The sequence below is a fragment of the Anthonomus grandis genome, chromosome 8 (genome assembly GCF_022605725.1).
Source record: "Anthonomus grandis grandis chromosome 8, icAntGran1.3, whole genome shotgun sequence".
Classification (NCBI taxonomy): Eukaryota; Metazoa; Arthropoda; class Insecta; order Coleoptera; family Curculionidae; genus Anthonomus; species Anthonomus grandis.
The window spans coordinates 12,461,983-12,484,984 of record NC_065553.1 but is presented as its reverse complement, the minus strand read 5'-3'; the positions used below and the strand labels follow the sequence as shown (position 1 = coordinate 12,484,984).

General features: G+C 28.2%; 1 protein-coding gene and 1 long non-coding RNA gene across 2 annotated transcripts; both read right to left on the bottom strand.

Annotated features, from left to right (window-relative positions):
- Window positions 1-282: 282 nt before the first annotated feature.
- Window positions 283-15,238, bottom strand: LOC126739794 (uncharacterized). Its single transcript, XM_050445609.1, has 7 exons — window positions 15,145-15,238; window positions 4,263-4,436; window positions 2,039-2,155; window positions 1,704-1,923; window positions 988-1,073; window positions 753-875; window positions 283-693 (listed from the first exon to the last, which is right to left on the bottom strand). The coding sequence occupies exons 1-7, from the start codon at window positions 15,236-15,238 to the stop codon at window positions 551-553; spliced, it is 957 nt and encodes a 318-aa protein (XP_050301566.1). The 3' UTR covers window positions 283-550.
- A 5,669-nt stretch (window positions 15,239-20,907) lies between these two features.
- Window positions 20,908-21,656, bottom strand: LOC126739552 (uncharacterized). Its single transcript, XR_007661653.1, has 2 exons — window positions 21,425-21,656; window positions 20,908-21,278 (listed from the first exon to the last, which is right to left on the bottom strand). It is a non-coding gene; the product is annotated as an uncharacterized LOC126739552 (long non-coding RNA).
- Window positions 21,657-23,002: the final 1,346 nt, after the last annotated feature.

The window sequence follows — 23,002 nt, the reverse complement described above, 5'->3', positions numbered from 1 at the left end:
TATAAAAGTAAATGCTGTTTTACTCTAAGGACTATAATAAAGAAAACCATTATTAGTTAAGAATTTTTAAATATCATATTTAAAATAAAGCAGTTGAAATGCTATGTAAAGTACATACGATCTTAACTTAATGTCATTGCAAAGCTGCCAATATTTTTTCACCATTATCGTTTACCAATTTGTCAAAAGAGGACATACACTAAATTTGTCTTCAGGATAATTTTTTCTAATAGTCACAACCAAAATGACCATAGAATTTTAAGTAATAAACAAACTAAATAATCATTAAGGCATAAATGAAGCTGAATTTACTAAATAAAACAATTACATTAAACAATATTATTTACAGTTTGTAACATACTAATACTATTACTCAAAGTCTTTTGCGACCGCATCAAAATATCTAAGCATAAAAACAGCTATATATGTATATAAAACTTAACTAGCAATTTTACATAAAAAAGGCTAGAGAGATTAGGACTAAATTGCCCGTCTATAAAAGTGGCTAAGCAATTTTGTTCCTCGATTTAAAATTTTCGATAGCCTAAGTTTAAATATTATAATCTTCAGTTTTTATCTCAAAAGGGACGTCAGCCTCCCCTTCTACCCGCTCTTCAATGTCTATAAATTGGGGATCGGAAGTAGTCATCATAAAAATATTATCTTGGCTCATCTCGTTAGAATCTCTGGCACCTAAAATAAATTTGTACGTTTAAATAAAGAAAATTATTTTTTCAAAGTAATATTTGCACCTTTTTTCCTTGCAGCATTTAGTCTCGTTTTGCTGTGTTTTAAAATTCCATCTTTGAAAAACTCCTCTTTTTGTACATGTGAGAAAGTCGGGTCGGATAAACTTACAACCGTAAAAAATACGTCTAAAATCAATAATTTTAGTGTAAATGAGTAATTTTTAAAGAAAATTAGTTACCCAAAAGTCAGTTTTCAGGCAAAGTTAGTTTTAGTAATCTTCGTAGAGAGATAACTTACCTAAAATATTAACTAATCTACCAAATGATTCTTTGGAATCAGATGTTTTGCTTTTTCCAGTCCAGGAAAATAGAGTAAGTAGTTCTCTAAAATTAAATCAAAAATTAAAATACTAAGTAAACAAAAAAATTGTTGGTAATCAGACTATTACAAATTTAGACATTAATAGTGACTTTGAGTTCCACTCACGTTGGAGAATAAATGAATTTTTCTATGGAAAATCAGTTTATTTTAACCTTGAAAAATAACAAAAAAAAATCACAAACTAGTTACCATTAATACCATCTGCTAATGCAAGCAAACATGGGAGGTAATGCTTAAAAATATTTTTATTTTAGCATTACCCTTCTGATATATCTGTATTAATTTAAATAAAACAGGGAGAATAATATCCATTTAAGTTATGCCTGGAATATGAAATTTTATAATTTACTTATTTTATTAAAAATATTACATATTTAGAAACATTTATATTAATACTATAAATAATAATAATATGGAACATAGTTAGAACATATTATATATAAAATTAAAAAAATTAGAGCACTAAATTTACAATCCATAAATTGTATTAAGGTTTGGTATATTAAATAAGTATCAGACTATAAAAATCTGTCTCTTGGAAACAATTTAGGAAATATTTTCGATATTTAAAATATACTTATATTACTTTACATTAATATTAAAAAAAAACTATTCAATATCAATTTACTTACTTGGTAAACATAAACGAACTCAGCCTATATGAAGCCTGTTTCCACTTTTGCCCCGTACCAATATACCGCTTCATGAGTGTTATCGATTTCTTTTTATACTCTTCATTGTTTAAATTATTCTCAAATTTGTAAGTTTCGTCAATAGTAGTCAGGGGAAAAATATCATTTTTTAATACACCCGATGAAGATGGTTCAGTTTGAGTGTTTGTAAGCATATAACCTTCAATACGGTCTATTTTATTATTTAGGAGCTTAAACTGGTTATTTATAGAATTTTTAACTAAAATTATTTAAAATTCATTATGCTTCGAGATAATATTACGAGTATTACTTACATTTTAAAAATGCTGCTAGAAATAAGTGAAAGTCTTCGTTGGGAATGCTTATTGCTTTATTGCTTCGTAAAGCCTTTTTGACAGGTGTCTTATGCTTGCCTTCTTGGTCATCATTACCTTAAAATGATTTTTTAAATTAAACCACATGTTGTTTTAATTAGGTATTATGTTAGACTAGTATAGGTATACTATTTTATTTAATAACGAAAAAAAAACTTTTAGGTAAAATAATTAAAGTCTTTGTGTATTTTAAAAACATGGTACTTTAAGTTGTGCTTGTAGTATGCAGAATAATTACAGTATGGACACATAAACGTTTTTAACTTTTTGCATTGAAACTTTTGGTGCCGGAGTAAGTTTCTTTTATAGTTAAATGATTTTTGACATGTTAGGCATAAGAATAAACCTAAAAACAAAATAATGTTAGGGTAAGAATCTTAGAAGCAAGGGTAACGGGCTTAATCAAGAATGATACCTTAGAAAACAGGGAGAAATTTTAGGTAATGAAGTAAATTTTAAGCAAATACTATGAGATATTTTTAAGTATGAATGGTAAATATTTACAATAAGACAAATACAAAGGAAGACGGATACCAAAATTAAATATACCAAAGTACTATTTAATATTTAAATAAAATTATACAGGCAAATCAGGAGCAGAGTTTTCAACAACTTTTATGATGTTCACTGGTAACTAAAAAACTCAAGAAAGATATGGATATAAGTATATCCTGTTGTAGCCTTAAAAATAGAGAAAACAAACGAGAGAATAAAAAACATAAAATGTTTAACGCTATTCGATAAAATAGCTCAATTTCTAAGATAAAAGAGTAAAGGAAATCCTTTCAAAAGTAAATCTGACTTATAGATGACTAAATGTGATCAGAGAATAATAATTTCGAGTAGAAATGTGTCTTTAGAAAGGTTCACTGTAAAAAAATTTCTATAAAAAAAAATAAGAAAGACATTCCTTATAAAAATATATAAAATAAATAATTTATTTAATTTTCAATTCATAAAACTTTTAGTATTTTACAATAAATCATTATTTGCTTTATAAATTTTTTCGTACTGCCGTTCATCGGCGTTAAAAAACTGTCTATGTTTAGAACGAACGTGACATTTGACATCATAGGAACGTTTATAACACTTTTCACAAAATATACAACGGTAAGTCCTTTCGTTTTTGCAGTCATATTGTATATGAAATGCTAATGTAGCCAGGTTTTTATATGACTTGCCGCACTGATGACATGTTTTCCGACTGGGATCTAGACCTAAAAAAGATGTTTTTTTTATATTCAATTTAAAGTATTATATGTAAACGTAGGAAAATATTGAAAAAAAGACTTGTTTAACTAATCTTTGGTTTACTTTATTAGTTTTTTGGCTAATATTACTATTTATAATATACACTTAAGTTCCCAGATCTGTGAAGATAAATGTTCATCTACTTCCCTTCTATTGAAGTAATACGAACATCACAATTTTATTTAAAGTTTCCTTAAGTGCTAAATGGATTTTTACAATCAATTAAGAGGTGTCCTATAAAACAGTATAAACTGAAGAAACCACAGGGAAAGTAATTTCTAAAAAAAAAATCTTTTTGCTACTACCGTGTGTAAAGTAGTTACGTATTTAGTATACATATTACACTCATCAGGACTTATAAGCACTAGTGCGTAAAAAGTGAACCTAAGATTTATTTGTTATTTAATTGATTATCAATATGATTTGTCAAAATTATCAGCGTTGGTTGCTACCGACTGATTGACATTATTGAAATATGGTTAGGTATAACATTTTTGAAATCTACAAATTTTTAAATTTATACTGTTCACATGTTTTTCCAATTTAATACTTTGATCTATAAGAATACATGAATATTATTTAAGAACTTTTATCAGAGGTTTCCATAAAATTGCATAATTTCTCTGAATACATGATAATTTTTAGTACACCTGCAATAATTTGATTTTATCAATATTCATTATTAACTGTTTCTCTTGCAGCTATTAATGAATTAAAACTGACCTCCTTTATGGCCTTGCTCACTTTGGACTATGATTTATGAGACACTCTTAATAATAAAATTTTAATACCCTGTAGTAAAATAAGTTAAAAAAAAACACACACACTTCTTCTAATAATAAACCATACAAATTATCTTAGTAATAACTATTACATACTCTATATTGATTATTTTTATAAGTATGTGCAATACACAAGCTCTTTCGTTCCAAATGCCTCTGTAAACTGTGTTTGTGCTTAAATCTGACTCCGCATTTGGTGCATTGGTATTTTGGTTCTACGTTACACTCGAACTCAAAATGCCTTTTTAGATGCGCCTTATTTTTATAGGATTTGTTACAGTTTTGGCACCGCCATCTGATTAAATCTAAAAACAAAAATTTCAACTTTAATAAAAGGATATCCAAAAATGACTCAAATTGCTAAAGAATTTTGGAGTAGAATAAATTTAGTATACTTTGCTTTAAATAAAAAAAAGTGGTGTTCCAAGAATAAAGTGTTCTTACTTCATTAAGTTACTTTGAAGAGTCAACTAGCTCCTTTAAACTTTATGTTTCTACAATAAGGTCGTTTTTAGGACTCAACAGGTTTCAACTTCCTAGGTAAAAAATTAGCCACTTTGATCTAATATTTGATTACAAGGAATCAATTTCTACTATCAATAAAAAAAAAACAGTCAGATCTAAATAAATTTATTTTCCAATACTGCAATCTTTGACTAGAATAGAATAAAATCGACTAGATACACACATGCTATAAATAAACACAATTTATACAATAAGTTATACAATACAATATATCTTATTAGTACTTAAATATGGGGATGCACAAGTATTCCGAGATGGATTAATTTCTCTCAAATTTCATCTTTATTACCCTAATTAAACTATTTTTGGCAGCCTAAAATAACTTAGAGAACTAAATTAGATTCATTTTTAAGCTCAGTTTCTACATCAGGATATAAATTCTTATAAATATACTGCTTAAAATTAACAAAATCATCTCCGTGGTTCAGTTTTACGTGATCCAGTAAAATGTATTTACGTTTGGCGGCATAATCGCAGTAAATACACGAAAACATTGGTTTCTTATTGCATTCGTAGCGTAAGTGACGTGTTAAGGTATGTTTATGCTTGTAGACACGTTTACATTGGAAGCATGTTAAAAGATTTTTTTCAAAAAGTATTACTTGCAAAGGCTGAATCTCTTCTTCTAAAAAAGAAAAAAAAAATGGTAAGTATGATGATTTTATACATAGGATATGTTAGAACTAAGAATATATTTTTGTAGAAAAAAAAATCTAAACGCACTAGGATAATTAAAGCTTGTTTTCTTATAAAGCAAAGCAATTAATTTAAAGCACTACTTACAATTTTGAAAAAAATGTACCAAACAAAAAAGCTAAAAATAGACTTTATCTGTAAGGTTGCTCTGAGAGATATAGCTTTAGGTTTACCTATTATGGATATTTTTTAGATCTGATATATCTTATATATGTGATATATGTCATCATGCTTACATACCGTGCACAAAAAAGCATTATAAGCAAATATTATTAAATAAACACCTGATAATTCTGAGATAAACTATCCATTAAAATAGAAGTTTCGCTTGAAGCTTTATTATCAAATAACAGTTTATTACTTTTATTTAATTTGAAATGTATGTTCTTATTTTTTTATTCTATAAAATAAAATGATAAAAAGAACCGCTTGATGTAACTTTAAAAAGAATCAAATAAATCCTATTTAAAAAATCATTATATTATATTTTTAAACAACCTTTGATAAATATATATTACATACATATGCATATAGTAACAAAAACATTCAAATATACAGTGTGTTAGAAGTTCAAATTTTCCGATACCCAAGTGTTGTACGTCCATTTTTATGTAACTGTAATTGTACTTGACACATTTAAGTAATATTTGACATGTAAAAATACGTATTAAAAAATTAATTTGCTTGTACTTTTAAACTTATGAAAATTGCTAAAATAGACTTTTACATTAAATTTCCTGACGATTTGCCTAGAATCTAGAAATGTAATAATAAATATAGTGTTTTAGGGGAAAAACATATAATTTATGAAATATGCGTTATATATAAATAAGCAATAGTTTCCAAAATTACATATTTATTAACGGTTTTTCTCTTGACTCATATTTTCAAGAAAATTGGAAAAAAAATAAATAAAAGTTTATTTTCTTGATATACGGCTATAGTATGTTTTAAGGGGCTATATAATTATATAAAAAAATCAGTAACCCACTATTTTGTATTTTTTTAAATATTTACAATTAAATTTCTATTTAAACCAAAGGAACCCACATTCCAAAGTTTTTAGGTACATTATTAGATTCCAAAAAAGGCATCCTAAACAGGTCACTTTATACACAACAAGAAAATAACGTTTTTACACTAATATAAAATTTGCCAATTTCTACATTTCACATCTAACTTACAATTAAAATTTGAAAAAATTCCTCATTAATTCATCAACGTTCACCTTATCCTTATGCATTGCTTGAATATGTTGTTGCAGGTGATGTTTCCTTTTCGATTTGTGATCACAAAATGCACACTCAAAACTTTTGTTAATGCCACAGTCAAATTTAATGTGTGATTTCAGTGACTGTTTGTGTTTGTAGGCCTTACCACATTGCACACATTTGTGATGACCTAAATAATGGGTTAGTGTGTTATGCAGGTTTAATTTTTAAAAGTTTTATATACTAGCAATATTTAATGGGTTTGTTAAGGGCAACATCACCAACATTGACAAGAAAATCAGAAGCTCAAGCTAAGCTTTAAACATTAAGTGGCTTATTTGGTACTACTAATTTTTAAAAATGCTGCTGCATGTTTATAGGACAAATTCTAAAAAAATGGTTCACAAGATAAATTCAAAAAGTTTCTCACAGTTAATATTATGAAAAGAATATATTAATTTTTTAGTATTAGGGAAATTAATTTATTACAGATTGAAAGCTACTGGATCTCTGATATCGTAGATCACTTCTTAAATTACTGCTGAAGTAAATATGTATACGAATACATGGCTATAAAAGATGAAAATTTATTTTACCAGTGATAAATTATAGTTATTAAAATTACTGTAAAGATAAATATACCAATAAAACAATATTTTATTATTCAATTGGTTGGAAAAAATAATATATTTATCCCAGCAGAAATTACACTACCTACCTGGAACCAGTAAGATTCTCAGTAAAAAAATATATTTTTCCTTATATCGGCAGAGAAGTTAAACAAATATTTTTCTCGGCAGTTATTTTAAAGGTGCAAACCATCCAAGCCAATAAGGGTTTAAACAATTTTTCACTAGCCAAGAATTCCTAAGCCTTTTGAAATAAGTATGAATAAATATGTTATTAATATTGTTAATAATATTCCATGCTACAAGCTGCCCTACGCTAATGATTAAAAAAATGTTTGGAGAATTGCTAAATTGAGGAATATAATTGTTGCAGCAGGGTCTTAAATTTGTAAAAGAATGGTGTATAACTAACACTTCGTGTGCATTGTCCCATTATTCATTTATAATGGTTTCAAGGTATCAATATTGTTGAACACGTTCAATTTCAGATTTGATCGACACATAGGCGATCTCCATTTATATCTCTTTTGATGATGATCATCTGTTGCGTTTTCTTTATGTTGATATTAAGAGTAAATTGTTAACTGTACTGCGCGATATGGTTCATTAACCTTAGCAGTGCTTCCAAGCTATCTGCCATTATCATGGTATCACCTACGTAGACAATATGTTTCAGTCTTGTCTATCAGTGATTCCGTTCAAATTCGGATATCACATTAATTTCATTTCTCTACTGAAATCATTTATCGTCAAAGCAGACTTCTTTCAGGACATCAATTTAATGCTTTTTTATAATCGATTAGACATACGTATACATCATACTAATGATCCGATAATCCTTGATCTTATTTACTCCAGGTTTTTTGCGCAATGTTGTAAATTCTGACTGCAGCCATTTTTCGGGGATATTTCCAGAGTTATAGATTCTTTTGAAGATGTCAGTAATCCAGGATATTCCTTCATCATCCAACAGCTTCAGAAATTTAGCCTCTATGTTGTTTGCTCCCACTAATTTCTTATTTTTTCTATTGCTATTTCTACCTGGTGAATTAGTATGAGTAAGCCTCTAGCTTCTTTCGACAGTGAGTACATGACCTCTGGTCTTTGATCCTCAAAAAGCTTTTCTAAGTATGACTTCCACCTTTTTTTTGAGATCATGTTTGTCAATGATACTTTTTCCATTTGTGTCTATGATGTTAAAAACTTATTGCTTTCTAAAGGTTCTAGTTACCTCTTTTATTTATTTGTGTAGGTTAAAGCTGTCGTGTCTGGCTGGCAGTATTTCATTTTCTGTTGATCTCTCTGCTGCTTTTATATCTTTGGCTTCTCCAATCTTTATCTGGAGCTATATGCGTTCTTCTTTGTTTATTCAAGATTTCTTTTTGTTTTCCTTTTTTAGTTTTAAAAATTCTTTTTTTGTTACACCTCTTATCTTGATAAATTCGTTAAACTCCGCCTACACGTCACTCATGTCTTTTAATTTTTTTACGTTTGCGTAAACGTTTTTACTTGCTTTTTTATTAGTGGTTGTTGTAAAATATTTATGCTATATTGGGGAATCAACAATGATCCGAATCATTGTCCGCCTTTTTAGCTGAATTTAGCTGAATTAAAGCTATTTCTAAACCTTTTGTTAACTAACATATAATCAATTTGATTAAGGACAATATTATTAGGAGTATTGGCTTGTGACTTCAATGTATATACTATTCTCTTTAGGAATTTCTAGAATGTGTCTAATACTATTAAATTGCTATTTCCTGCAAATGTCTCAAGCCCGTCTCTGCTATTATTTCTTTTCTTAAATTTGATACATATCGGTCAATATGTCTTGCAACTATCATTCCAACTTCATTTTTAGCTTTTCTGTGACTTCTTCTTTGTCTAAACTTCTTATTTCTGGCCAACTTATCTCACTTATTCTCATTATGTCGATAATCATTCTCTTTATTTCTTGGATGGCGTTGTGTATTTTTCCTGCCTTTACCATAGTTCTAAGCATTGTGATTGATGATTTCTACTAGAACTATTAAGTAGAATTTTTAATGTAGCGGTTGTCCTTTGCCATCTACATCCTTATGAAATTAACTAATTTTGTGGTTCATACGTCTTTAAGGTCGATGTTCCTATATACTGCATTATTTTGATAAATGGCCTTATTAACAAATTTAGAAGCATTAAATAGTTGCTCATGGATACCTTATCTTTTTCAGATATATAGTGATATATCAACTTCAACACCCAACTTTGACATTTGTATTATATATCATATGTAAATACTTTACTTTATTAATTTGATCTTAATTTGATGTTTTGTGGTTTTGTCTTGATGTTATTTTGAATTGTGATGCCATGCCAGAATAAGAAGATATTTACTAATCAAATAGAACAAAAAATCAGTAATTAGTACGTTCATCACAATATATGCTCTGGAAGAGTTACATGTGTTCCCATTTCTTTTTTTCTCACGGAGTCTTATGGAGACCACCCAAAATCCGCACCGTGTTTATGAAATTGAAGAAGTTCATATTATCAATTTCGGATTACCATCATGTGGGGCAAACAAATAGCGATAAATAGTGTTACTTATTGTGACCTAAGGGTTTAAAAACGTCAAAAGAAAAATTATTTATTCACTTTGATATGAACTTAAATCTTTAACGATTCCTTTCGTTATATTTAATTCATTATCCGTATTTCCGTAATTAATTATAATGAAAAAAAACCTTTATTTAAAAGTCCAATAAACCTTAAATACAATAATTTATTCAGAGGTTCAATAGATTTTCTTATAAACCCAGTAGCTGAGGTTTTATCTATCGATTGCTGAGCTCAGTTTCTTCTTTTTAATATCCTACCTAACTTTGTTTTAAAAACTGAAATTAAAAAGAACAAAAAATATTTTTATTAAATAAAAATACCCAATTTGAACCAAAGTTTCGGTAGTTAAATCTACTACCATTACAAAGGTAAATAAAATTAAATTGAATTGAAAATATAAAAATACTTGAAAATAAAGGAGTGTGATCCTAATGTAATTCAATGATGATAAAATACATTTTAAATTAATATTTATTTTTAAGAATGCCCTGTTCTACATCTTAATTAAGGTACAATTATAAATGTAAAATATATTTTTAAGAACGGAAAAGAACTAAAAAAGTATTTTTATAAATTTAATTTTAGTTAACTTTATTGTGTATTGATAACGCTAGTAAATTTAACTACCGAAATATTCAAATTAGACGTTTTTATTTATTAAATAAATTTTTTTTTCTTTTCAATTTCAACTTTTGAAATAAATTTATGTAGGATATTGAAAATATGAAACTGAGCTCAGAGACCGATGTGTAAAATCTTAGGTTCTGGTTATATAAAAAAATCTATTATACCTCAAGTAAAATATTGTATTTAATATTTATTGGACTTAGATTAAATTAAATATAATGAAATGTATCGTTAAAGTTTTAAGTTCATATTTCTCTTAAATACGTGAATAAGTCCCTTCTTCTTGTCAATATTTGAGCGTGTGAGATAGTATTTTCTAATAATAAAAATCGTATAACAGTGATATAATACCCTAAATAATAAGAAACTTATTAAGGATATTATTGCGTTTGTGTAAAGTGAGATAAAAAACGATAGTTAGTAGTTAAATAACTATATAGCTTTGTAAATTATAATATTTTAGTAACAAAATACTTACCTTTACGTTATTAACTTAATTCATAATTATAATAATAAACATAAATGAATAATTCAAATCAATTCACTAATAAATGCAGACCTAACATATCTTGTTCTACTTAAAGTAAATGCCAATGATACGCCTTTATGAATATTTAAATTTTTTAATCAAACAGTAAAATATTGATACAAGAAATTAATATAAGTACAACTAAACAATAGTTGCAGCGTAAAAAAAATAATAGGAAGGGTTTTAGTAGGATTGAAACACATTCGCCCTGCATATCCTACTACTTAATTAAGGATATAATTATAAAACTTCTTGCTGTAGAATGTTTAAAATTTAATATTATGTACAACAAAACAATGCTGTTTCAAGACATGCCTATGCCTAAACTGTCTAAAACATATTGAACATTGAAATTGCGGATTGACGTTACATTCTTGTCTTAAATGACGCTTTAGGTGGCACTTGTTTTTGTAACTTTTCTGGCAGTTGATGTTCGGGCAAACGTATCTAATTATATCTAAAAAAAATTATACATTAAAAGTCTTGGTATACCATTTAAACACTTTCTTTTTTAAACCGCTCAGAGTATTACCTTACCATCTTCATTTAACATTTTCAATAAAAAGTGCAATTAATTATATAGCTGGTAATGTATATTTTTATTTAGGCAAATTATAACACTCTTTGTACATAAAAGATAAGAAAAAAAGGGAAAGAAATATACATACAAAAGTTAATAAGAAAAATGCTTCATAACCTCAATAAAGTAATACCCATTCAAAATAATATAATTAAAAAGAATGAAGATATCTTTAAAACCACTATTTCACTTAGCAGTTCTACTCGATATTATCCTTCTCGGTAATTTTGCACAAAAATTTGTTAAAACATTAGCACTAATATATTATTCATAAATAATCTCTATTGCTTGGACATATCTAATAATATTTGATTGTGTAAATACATAATATGTTTAACTAGAACATGCTTATGCCTGAACTGCTTTGCACATACTGAACACATAAACTGCGGCTTTACATTACATTCCTGCTTCAAATGTCTGGTAAGATGACGTTTATATTTGTAACTTCTTTGACAGTTGTTATTTGGACAGGCAAATCGTTCTTCTAAAAATACAGCTTGTTTTTAAAATAATTAATTAATATACAATTTGGTTTAAGGGTTATAAATAAACTACCTTGTGTATATATACTGAGTAAATAGAAGACATTTTTAATTAATATATTTCTAAATATGTACATCGTGCTTATTTTTTACATGACCTTTTAAATTTTCCTTTCTGAATGTGCTGTAGTCGCAATATTCACAGGAAAATGATTTCTCTTTTCCGCACTCATACCTTCTATGGTTATAGAGTGAACCAGAATATTTGTACTGTTTTAAACAAGTTTTACATTCATATATTTTTCTTTCTAAAAGCAGGCGTATATTTAAAAAAAGAAGCCATTCATCACTTGTATAGATAATTTGCTAAATAGTACCATTTTGGATACTATAATTGCTTTAATAAAAGAAATATAATGAATTATTAACGTTTTAACTGGAGCTTATCTCCCGGTAGCACTTTTGTTTGTTAGTTTATTAATTTTTGTCAAAAATTAAATATTGTTGATCTTTTACGAAAACATGGAAATAACGCGTTTAAAAGTTTTCGAATTAAGATATTTCTTTTAGCTACGTTACTGTTATACATTATTATCATAGGTGTTTTTTTAAGAGCTGGCGAACTTTATATAATAATTCAAAACAGAAATATTGCTGGAATGATTTTTTATTATTATAATCTGGTAGACAATTAAATGGCATTTATTTTTTAAATATGATTTGCGATGTGTTCCAGCCGCGAATACAAGTTATCTGGTCCAATTTTAACTACTTTTTCTTGACCAATGCCCAAACAAAAAACCAACTAGTTTATATAATAAATCTGGCCGTATGGTGTTAATTTGCTGGTTTGTAGTTTGTTGGCATAAACCAATAACCTTACATAGCCCCCTAAAATGTAAATATCGAAAGACATTAAGTCGCCGGAATAAGAGTGCCATTTAATAGAACCACTTCTTTAAATAAAGTTGTCAGATGACTAGGCACTGTATAATAAGTTGTGTCCTGTTGGAATCAAATGTCGTCGATGCTTTTCGAAAACAAAATTATTCAGTATGGCTCGATGGCGTTTGCCATTCACCGTTTAAGCAAATTAAATCATTTATTTAAATTTAGTATCGAATTGTAAAAAAAATTAAATTTATGAAATAAATTGCTGACTATAATTAATAACTGTCTAACTCACTCTAATAAGCTAAATCAAACTAAGCTTAAAAAATACTCTTTGGTTCTATTTCAGTCTTAAAATAATTATTGATGACTAATTACAACACATGCATATTTTAGGTGAATTTCCATAATGACCTGATCTCTTAATGTAAATATTGTTCTAAAAAAGACATTATTGTATTATTCTAATAGATAGTATGACATAAGCAAGTAACACAAAATTTTAAAGATCAATTACTAAGGCCCACTTATCAATTTCATATACCATATATCAAAATTTTGATTTTGTGTAAAGCCGTTTTAAGATGATTTCTGTTGTAAACTGATTTTTTTACTAAAGATCAAATTGATTTAAAAAAAAATCATAAATTAAAAAAAAATATCAATCAGAAATTTTCATACATTTATCTATCTCACTTTAACTAGGAGAGTTAACAATAAATTGTTTATATAGTTTTTAAAGAAAAATGCAACAAAGGTACTATATCTGAATTTTCAGATAATATAATACGTACTTCTATGGTTTAAAAATGGCACTGAGAAGATAATTTGCATCACTGACTCAATAAAGGTTTTTCAGGCAAAGAAATTGTTATTTCATGTCTCTAGGTTTAACTTCATTTGCAAATATTCAAACACTATAAGATAATAATTCACTGGACAGCAGAGATATCACAAGACAAACTATTTTATAAATTATTAGAATTAAACTTAATAAAGAGTTCATTAATTATATATATTTTTTCTACTAGCCCGTATATACGACGATTTAGAAGAAAAAAAATAACGAAAATTACATACATGGTTTTTGAGTCACAGTATGTGAAAATTATCAACTTAAAATTAGCTGCAAGAGTAAGGATGGGCTTATTAAATTTAAAATGAATTTTTACAGTGTATAACTAAACCGATGTATTTTTTTTAAATATATTTATGGTATAAGGATAGTAATAAGAGCTTATACCTCCAGTTATAGACATTAATGTTCTTAATCTGTAATTTATTTTTTTGCAATACTACAAAGTAATTTTAGATTATTACTGCATTTAAGAAACCTTAAAATTGTGGCCATTTCAGCGAAAATATGCGCTTTCGACAGAAATGTTACCGAAAAAAGTTAAAGGGTTTTGGACGATCTTGTTTTATATTAGTTTTAATACAGTATTATTAATTTGAAGCCCAGAAAAACATTTATTTTTAAATGTTAGACAGTTTTTAAACATTTTTGCCAATCTGTGAGAAGACTATGTTGTATCTCTTATATCCCATTCAAATGAACCATTTATACATTAAATTAATTATCCATAATTTATTGAAGTTTGTATATAAAGAGGGATATTGCTGTTATATGTATATTGGCATTCAAATGGTAGGCATCAAAAATCTACTAAATTGTAATTAAATAACTAATGTTTTTAAATCTAAAATAAATTAAAATTAATAATTCTATGCATAACATAAATGGGTACAATGCTCTAAATCTGGTTTCAACACTCCAACACTATATAAGCAGTTATTTTAAAAGTTTTTGAATTTTTATCCAGTATTAAATAGTCTCAAAATAATAAAATGTAAAAAAATCAAAGTAATTTGTAAAACATAATAAAAATACAAAAAATAATGAATAAATTATCAATTAATATCTATGTTGATTGTTATAACGAATATTCTGTCAATCTATGAAATAAATAATGAACAGTGGTCGTAAAAAAATTATAAATAGTTTTTATTGTTTCAAACGTCAAACATTTGTTTAACGACAGGAATTATTGAGTTCCAAATTATACAGTGCATACCATTCCATGTTAATTTAATATACTAAAGGAAGAGTAATGCCTAATGTTCAGTAATCATTTGTTGAATATACAGCACCCCTCATTATTTAATTTTATATACGATTGATTAATATATTGATGTTACCTATCATTACCTCAATTCTAATACTAACTACTTTACTTACTTACTTGGTAGCATTGATAAGCCTTGGCTGATGCAACAATTTTCTTCCATTTGTCTTGATCTTTCATAACTTCTGGATCATTTTCGATGCACATTTTTCGGAGACTTTCAAATTTATCCCCTATCTAATTTCATTTCATATCTATCTCTTTCCATTATATGTCCAACGTAACGTTTGCGCTTTTTGATTGCTAACATCAGCTCCTTGTTTTTTTTGTATTCTATTGAGAACATCGGTCTTTTTATTGTTTTGATCCAGGATATGCGTAGTATTTTCCTATATAGATACCTTTTAATCTGTTTTTCTAGCGAGATGTCAGGGATGCAGCTTTCACAATAGTACAGGATGATGGGGAATACGTAGCAGCATAGTATTCGGATGCTAAGACTTAGATCTAGGTCAGGCCTAATAAAAAGGTTCTTTATGTTAATAAACATCCTTCTGGCCTATTCAATTCTTGATAGGACTTTCTTCGTTGAATGGTAACTATTACTCATTAGTGCCCTTAGATATCTGGAGGATGATACTTGTTCAACGATTTTGTTGTGTATTCGGAAACGCACATTCTGCTTGCAATTTCAAAAAAACCATAAATTGTGTTTTAAGAATGTTTATATGTAGGTTCGTTTTACTTAACAACAACATCTATAAATTGCAGGAATTCAGACAATAATGACTTCATCGTCGGAATATCTTATATTGTTAATTGTTTTGCTATTGATTTTGATTCTAGTGTTAGTGTTCTTAAGAGATTCTGCGAAAATGTTTTCGCAGATGATAATACGCATCCTTGTCGTACTCTTTTTCTTCTCCTTACCTCCTCCGACACATTGTTCTCGATCCTTACTTGAACTGTCTGATGCCAGTAGAGTTCTGTAAGTCGCCTTCGTCTACACTTATTGCTTTAAGTATTTCTGCTATTTTTTGACGTTGCACGCACTCCAAGGCTTTGCGATAATGTTTAAAGTAGGCCTATATTTCTACCTTTATGTCAGTTTCTGAAGCCAAATTGAGCATCGTCAACTTGCTGTTGGCATTTCTTGAATATAACGTATAACTCTCTGAAATGTTTTTAGTACATCACACTGGGTTGCATTCGTTTTTTGGGTAAAGTGATGACAGTCGTCAAAATGGGTATTTTTTTAGTTCTATAGTTGTCGTTGAGCAGATCTGTTAGGCGGCTTAACCCTATACTATCTTGGATTAATTTTTTATCCTGGATTAAAAGCTTTAAGGTTTTAGTGTGTACCTTATCAAGCCCCACAGCTTTCTGTATTAGGATGGCATGATTTACTTCTTCTTTTGTGATGTTAGGGCTCATCTCACTGATCTCACTTACTTGGGAAGGTTGTTTTGGTGGCTTGTCATTAAATAGTTGTAATACTTTCTTTGCAGCAATTTAATTTTTCAAGTCTTAGTATTCCGCTATTTTTTCATGTATGTAGGTCGTGTTTTTGCTGTTGTTGTTCGATTTCGCAGCATCTCTCTACCAGCCAGTTCTTGCTCCTCTGTATTTCCTACGTATAATTTTGTTGATTTCTCTGTATCTATCTGTGCTTTTGTTTTGTACTTCTTTTGCTCTTTCATCATTTTTAAAATCTCATTAGTCATTCACGATTGTTTTATCGTTCATCTTTAGAAGCCAATATCTTCTGTTTTTGTTTCTAAAGTACGATTTTTATCAAGATCCATTTCTCCATTAATATGAATATCTATATTAGTTGTCACATAAAGGAACAAAAACAATTTAAAAAAGATCAGGTAAGAAAACAGAACAAAATCGAAAACAAAAAAAAACGAAGACAAAGAAAATAAAAAATATTTTACAAAGTGAAAAAAAATACGTATTGTCACTATTGACTTATTTTTCTTTAGGATATAAAATTAGAAACTCAAGAGAACCAATAAATACCTACAGGCTAGTGATAATCCACCCTTCAAAGACCCGTTAATAGGGTTTTCTTTTCTAAAATGGCCATCAAAATATCCATATCTTGCTGCACTTAATTTCTTGTTTTGTCGATAAACAAAAAAAATGTACAGCACTAAGATATAAGTAGAATTCTGAACAAATTTTCATTCGTTTATTAACATTCACTAAACAGACAGTAACGCGATAGTTTTAGCAAAATAATACATCCAAAATGTCCTGTATACACCACATAATTTAATAAACATTATCTTTTAGGCCATGTACTAAGGCCATATGCCTTTTTGCATTTTCCTTGCGGTTACTTTTATACAAGCAATGCTTGACCAAGCAATCGTACCATCGGACTTTACCACACGCGGCGATCATATGTTTTTCAAGAGATGGCAGTTGGACGTAACGTTTATTGCAATTTGGACATTTAAATCGACCTAAAATAACGTTTATTTATTAGAATAATATAGTCTGCAGGCAAGGTTAGTTAAAGAATTGATAAAGTAATATTAATTTTATGAATTCTTACATCCAAACAAGAATTAATAAAACTAATATTTATTACTGAAAACATTAAAGATCCTTACATTAACTTCGCATTTTAATACTACTGCATAAATCAGCTATGGTGATCACTATACTTCATATTAATATTAGCCAACACTTCCAGAAATTACTTTCCAGAAAATACAAATAGTCCTATTGCCTGAGCAATATCACAAAAAAATTTCTTAGTTATGATCTCTGCAAACTTTGTAACTCGATTGAACTAAGTCTAACAGGATAAATTTACTTTAAGTTGAGACATTCTTTACTTTTAGAGACATCATTTTGTCCAGGACACTCTGAATACCAACCTGGAGAGTGTAAGAGACGATGTTTAATAGAACACATTTTTAATCTTAATTCGCAATTCGATGAAGGAGGTTTGTTTGCAGATTATGATTCCCTATGTGAATAGCTTAAGATACTTGGTATATCTAGAAACCGAACAAGAAAGAAAGTAAAGGAAACAAAGCTATATATTAGGCAGATTTGTCCCCACAATAGTGAGGGTTCTAGCAAATAACATTATTCAAGATAAAATCAGATCAAAAATTAGTCGAAGATATTGGAAAAGAACGAATGGATAGAGTGCTCAAGGGATACTATTAAGTACCTTAATAGATGTTCTACTAGAAGCCCGAGAAAATAAAGTTTGTAGAAGAATAAGTAGGAAGGGACTATTTATAAGGCAAGGTTTAGCTGTAACTTTACTGTGTATTCTACCAGATCATTTTCCATAAGGCTGTCTTAAAAAAAAAACGTCACGAATTTTAAAGGAATCAAATAAAATTTAAAAATTAATCCTTGACTATCGACATAAAAAAATTGGAAGGTAGTTTTATGAGATGTGTTATTCCATATTTTTAGTTCTATACCTAATCTTCAATTAAATGCTGTGTAAAAAATAACATTTGACGTTGATGCAACTTGTAATCTCAACTTTATTACTGCTTCCTTTTCAGTTTTATGAAATTCATCGAAAAATGACGCATCAACCTTATGTTTCTTTAATAAAGTAAAAGAATTAAATATTTGTTGGTATAAGATACAATTATCGTTTTTTTTTTGGAAGCCCCTTGTGACTTTTATTGCATATGTCATGAATATGTCGTTTAAGGTTATCTTTGCAGTTAAAAGTAGAGAGGCAACAAGGCCTATTTTTTTTTATTATAAAAAATATTATTATAAAATCTTAAAATACACAATTAATAATAGGGATAAAAGAAATATCTAAAAAAAATACCCATTATGCATGATAATTTATTTGTTATATTAACTTCATATAACTACAGGAACAATTAATTAATTACTAAGGACAGCAAAATAAGACTTTCTTTAGGGTTGTTTGTGTCAATAATTTTGTCCAGTTAAGCATATTTTTCTATGTACTAGTAGGACATGTCTTCTTAATGTATGCCCCCTTTTAAAGCCTTTATTGCATAATTTACATACAAATGTTTCAGCTTTTCCACAATCTAAAGCTAGATGTACTTGTAGAGTTCTAGAGTTCTTGTAGGTTTTACCACAACCAGTGCACGTTTTGGGAGTCATTTTCTCTTGAGCTGAAATATATTTACCTTATTTACTATTTCTAATCAAGTTATAAACAACATTTTTTTTAAATTTATATAATACTGTCTTATGATGCCTGGAATAATTTATACATGCGTTTTTTATTTTGTAGAATTTACCACATACAAAGCTGGTTTGACTTTTGAATTTTTATTAAAAACTAATGTGATCAACTTATAACAAATTAAATGTTTTTTTTAAATTTATTATTAAATCTCACACGATAAAATAAGACAATTTGAACATACTCTACAAAATTTGGCTAAATAAAGTCTGAGAGAAAAAAAATTTTAATAATAATAATTGTAGAGCGAAATTTTTCAATGGTACACATCGCTACGAATAATATTAAAAGATAAAGGGCATTAAATGTGCTAGAAATATTGTTTTTGCATTTTTTCGCATAAAATATTTCTTTTATCTGTTGAATTGACAGTATCGTCAAAATCGTCAAATCTAAAGTAGTGAGCACACTAAGGCCTCTGAAGGCCAATTATATGCTTCTGTTGAAAGAGCTGTCCATCTTCAGCACATCATCCAGCCTAACGAACCAATAACAGTGACGGAGTTACAGAGAGAGATATCTTCTGCACTCGAAAGGGATGGGTGGGATACACCAAGAATTCTGCCACGTATTGAGAGAGTAAGACAATCAAAAAGTATGTACTGCATTATCTCGTGGGCTTATGCTTTGTTTAAAATTGAACAAATGACCATTTAATTTAAAGCAATCAGCAAATATACCTTTTCTTCTAATTAAAAACAGCGATTCTGATCTATTTGGGTAGCTTAAAAAGTCCTTAAACCACAAAAGTGCGACAGAATTGCTACTGACATGATGCGTGAACTAAAAAACGTAAGAAGTATTTGTCCAATCTATATAAATATACACAATTTTGTCAGTAAACAAATATATTGTTTAAATTTTGACGCAGAATCAGCAAATCAACTATTATATAGGATGGTCCATTTAAAAAAAAACATAAAATTCTTCTGCCACGCCTTTTGTGAATGCCCTGTATATGTCAAAATAATTTTAAAATAAGTTTTTTTTTTAACCCTTCTCTATAAAAAAAAAATATTTTTTTTACTTAAAAAATACAGCCACAATGGACACGCTGTAAATTTTTTCTCTTCTACAAAGTCAGCTATTTGGTAATTTCAGAAAAAATTTAGATTTTTAAATACGAAACTTAATTCTTTAAATCATATTTGAAATATAATTTTTATACTGTTTAAAATTGTATACGATTTTAATAAGACTTTAAAATAAAGTCATCGTCAAAGTTTTTTTCCAAAAGATGGGCTTTCCAAAAATTGAATTTATAGGTTAAGTTTAAAAAAAAACATAATATTAAGTTAAAATAACTGTAATTTACAATAAAACTATAACTAGTCCAGCCTATATAAGTTATCCTAAGTTTTATAAACTTACATACTATAAAACAATATATATTTTAGAGTTATATTCAATATTATAGCATACGTCTTTTTATATTATTTATAAGGAAAATCTTTAATATTTATGTGACAGTTATGAACACGAGAAAGATGGTTCCTCAAATCAGTACGGTAATAATAAGAATTTGAACAAAATCCACATCTAAATCTCTTTTCTTTCTGACATTCAATGGACATATGTCTTTTAAGATTCTTAATCAGAGTGTAGGACTTATTGCAACCTTGGCATTGGTACCTGATAAGGTTCTGGTATAGATCACCTAAAACAATTTAATGTTTAGAAACCAACAAACACTATTTTCACAATTGAAGCATATAATAACTCTGGTGCAGGCTGCGGTAAAACTCAACATAGTTAATTAATCAAATTTAATAAATCATTTATTATTGTCAATTTTTATTTGTTAAAGTCCTTCATGCTGATAGAAATCTAACTCGCAAAACGAGTGTCCTTCTCCATTCACGTGTTTCCTTATATAATGTAATTTGATATGGTACTTTCTCTTAGCAACATAATGACATTTGGAACATTTAAACTTGGCATACTGTCCACATTCGTATTTCCGATGGTACCTTAAAGTAGCGTAGTTTTTGTACATTTTTGAACACCCAGGACACCGCTGAAGATAAGCTACGAAAAAAAAAACTTTATAAACCTTCAATACATAAGCAAATTGTCAGGAGTGTTATCTGGATGTAATAAGACAACAAAATATATGCATTTCTTAATTTTATTAAATGTGTCAAAACAATGTATACATAAGCTAAATAGCCTACATTCACAAGGTCATTCTAAGACCTGACTGATCATACCCCTCAGAATGTTTTTTCAACACATGTATTTTAACTTGATACTTTCGTCCAGACTGATAATTGCAATGGTCACATTGGTACAACGGTGCAGTTTTTTCTAACATTTTACAGTCATATTTTCTATGGATTCTCAAGCTATCGGCCTTTTCATAGCATTTACCACAGCCTTCGCATTTTTTTGAGGCGTTTCTTTGAGCTAAAAAATTGAAATTTGTATAGTTATATTTTTATTTGCATATTTTGTACATGTTTATATGAGAAAAGAGAAGATAGACTCTGAGACTAATTTATTTATGAAAGGTTAAGTGGAGTGTACGCGCCAAATTGCTAGAGCATGTGTTCTGCAAGATTAAGAGAGAAAAAATAGCTTATCTAATATTTTTTAAATATAATATGCCAAATATAAGGGTAGTTTCTTGGTACTGGGATAAAAATCAATCAATGAAGACTATATTTCGTTTCCTTGATTCACTTTTAAACCTCTCTCATGAAAATGTATAGTTTTTCCTTCAAATCTGTCAGAATGCACCTAAAACCATGTTACAAATTTAATTAATAAGTAATTTTAAAATTCGAAGAGCTGCCTAAAGACTATGATAAAAATTAGGTTTTAAACTATTGTCTAATTATACTCCTTTCTACGTTCTTTAAGATCAAGTGAAATATCAGTTAGAAAAAACGTGTTTGTAGTGAAGAAATAATCCATACTTGCAGTGGAGTCGTAGGTTAAGGTAAAATAAATATCCTGCAGTAATACCAATTTTAGGCCTTTTACCCCCTGATGATGAGCACCACTGTTTCCGAAACATGTAGGGAATTTTAAATCACTAAATGTTTAATAAATAAGTAGAGGGAAACTGCAGGGTTTTTATTTTACCTTATGTGTTTGTGTTTCACTATAAAATACTTACTTGCCATAAATTTTGATTTTTGGCTAACAAATGCACCAAAGATACAATATTTTTCCTTTTTATTAAAACATATTTCTGCCTTAGCAAAAATCACTCAACAGCAATAACTCTCTTCGATTTCTCTAAAGCTTTTGACTATGTAAATCCTAATATCTTGATTACCAAGTTACCTACGTTTCTAATTTCAAAACATATTCATGCCAGCCTTTAGAATGTGGGGTACCTAAGATTCAGTTCTACGCCCTATTTTATTTCTATTGATTATACATGACATCGCTAGTTTAAACATCAGCGGCAAAATCTGATTCTTTGCAAATGACCCCTGATTCCTTTCAGTAAATTTTTGATTATTAGCGAAGAATCAGATATTAGGGATTTACTTGGATATTAACACAGAATTAAAATGGTACTATATAAAAATGTACAAACACTGTATAAAAATGGAAAATAGGACAATGCATCGATGAAAAATAACCAAGAAGTAAAGCATTAAATATTTTATTCACTTACATCGGATTTAAGAGAGTTGAACTCGGTCTAGTTAAACGGCTAGATTAGTCTGTTACTTTCATTTTAAGTCGCATCTCCGATGTGTTCTTCCATTTTGGGCTACCTGTTGTACGGTTCAAAT

Excerpts from the sequence above, each read along its gene's own strand:
- LOC126739794 (XM_050445609.1), bottom strand. The coding sequence starts at position 15,238 with ATGTGCATCGAAAATGATCCAGAAGTTATGAAAGATCAAGACAAATGG. Across the intron at positions 4,437-15,144 it reads TTATCAATGCTACCAAGTAA|ATTTAATCAGATGGCGGTGC; the intron begins GTAAGTAAAGTA and ends TTTTGTTTTTAG. Across the intron at positions 1,074-1,703 it reads AGTTCGTTTATGTTTACCAA|AGAACTACTTACTCTATTTT; the intron begins GTAAGTAAATTG and ends ATTTAATTTTAG.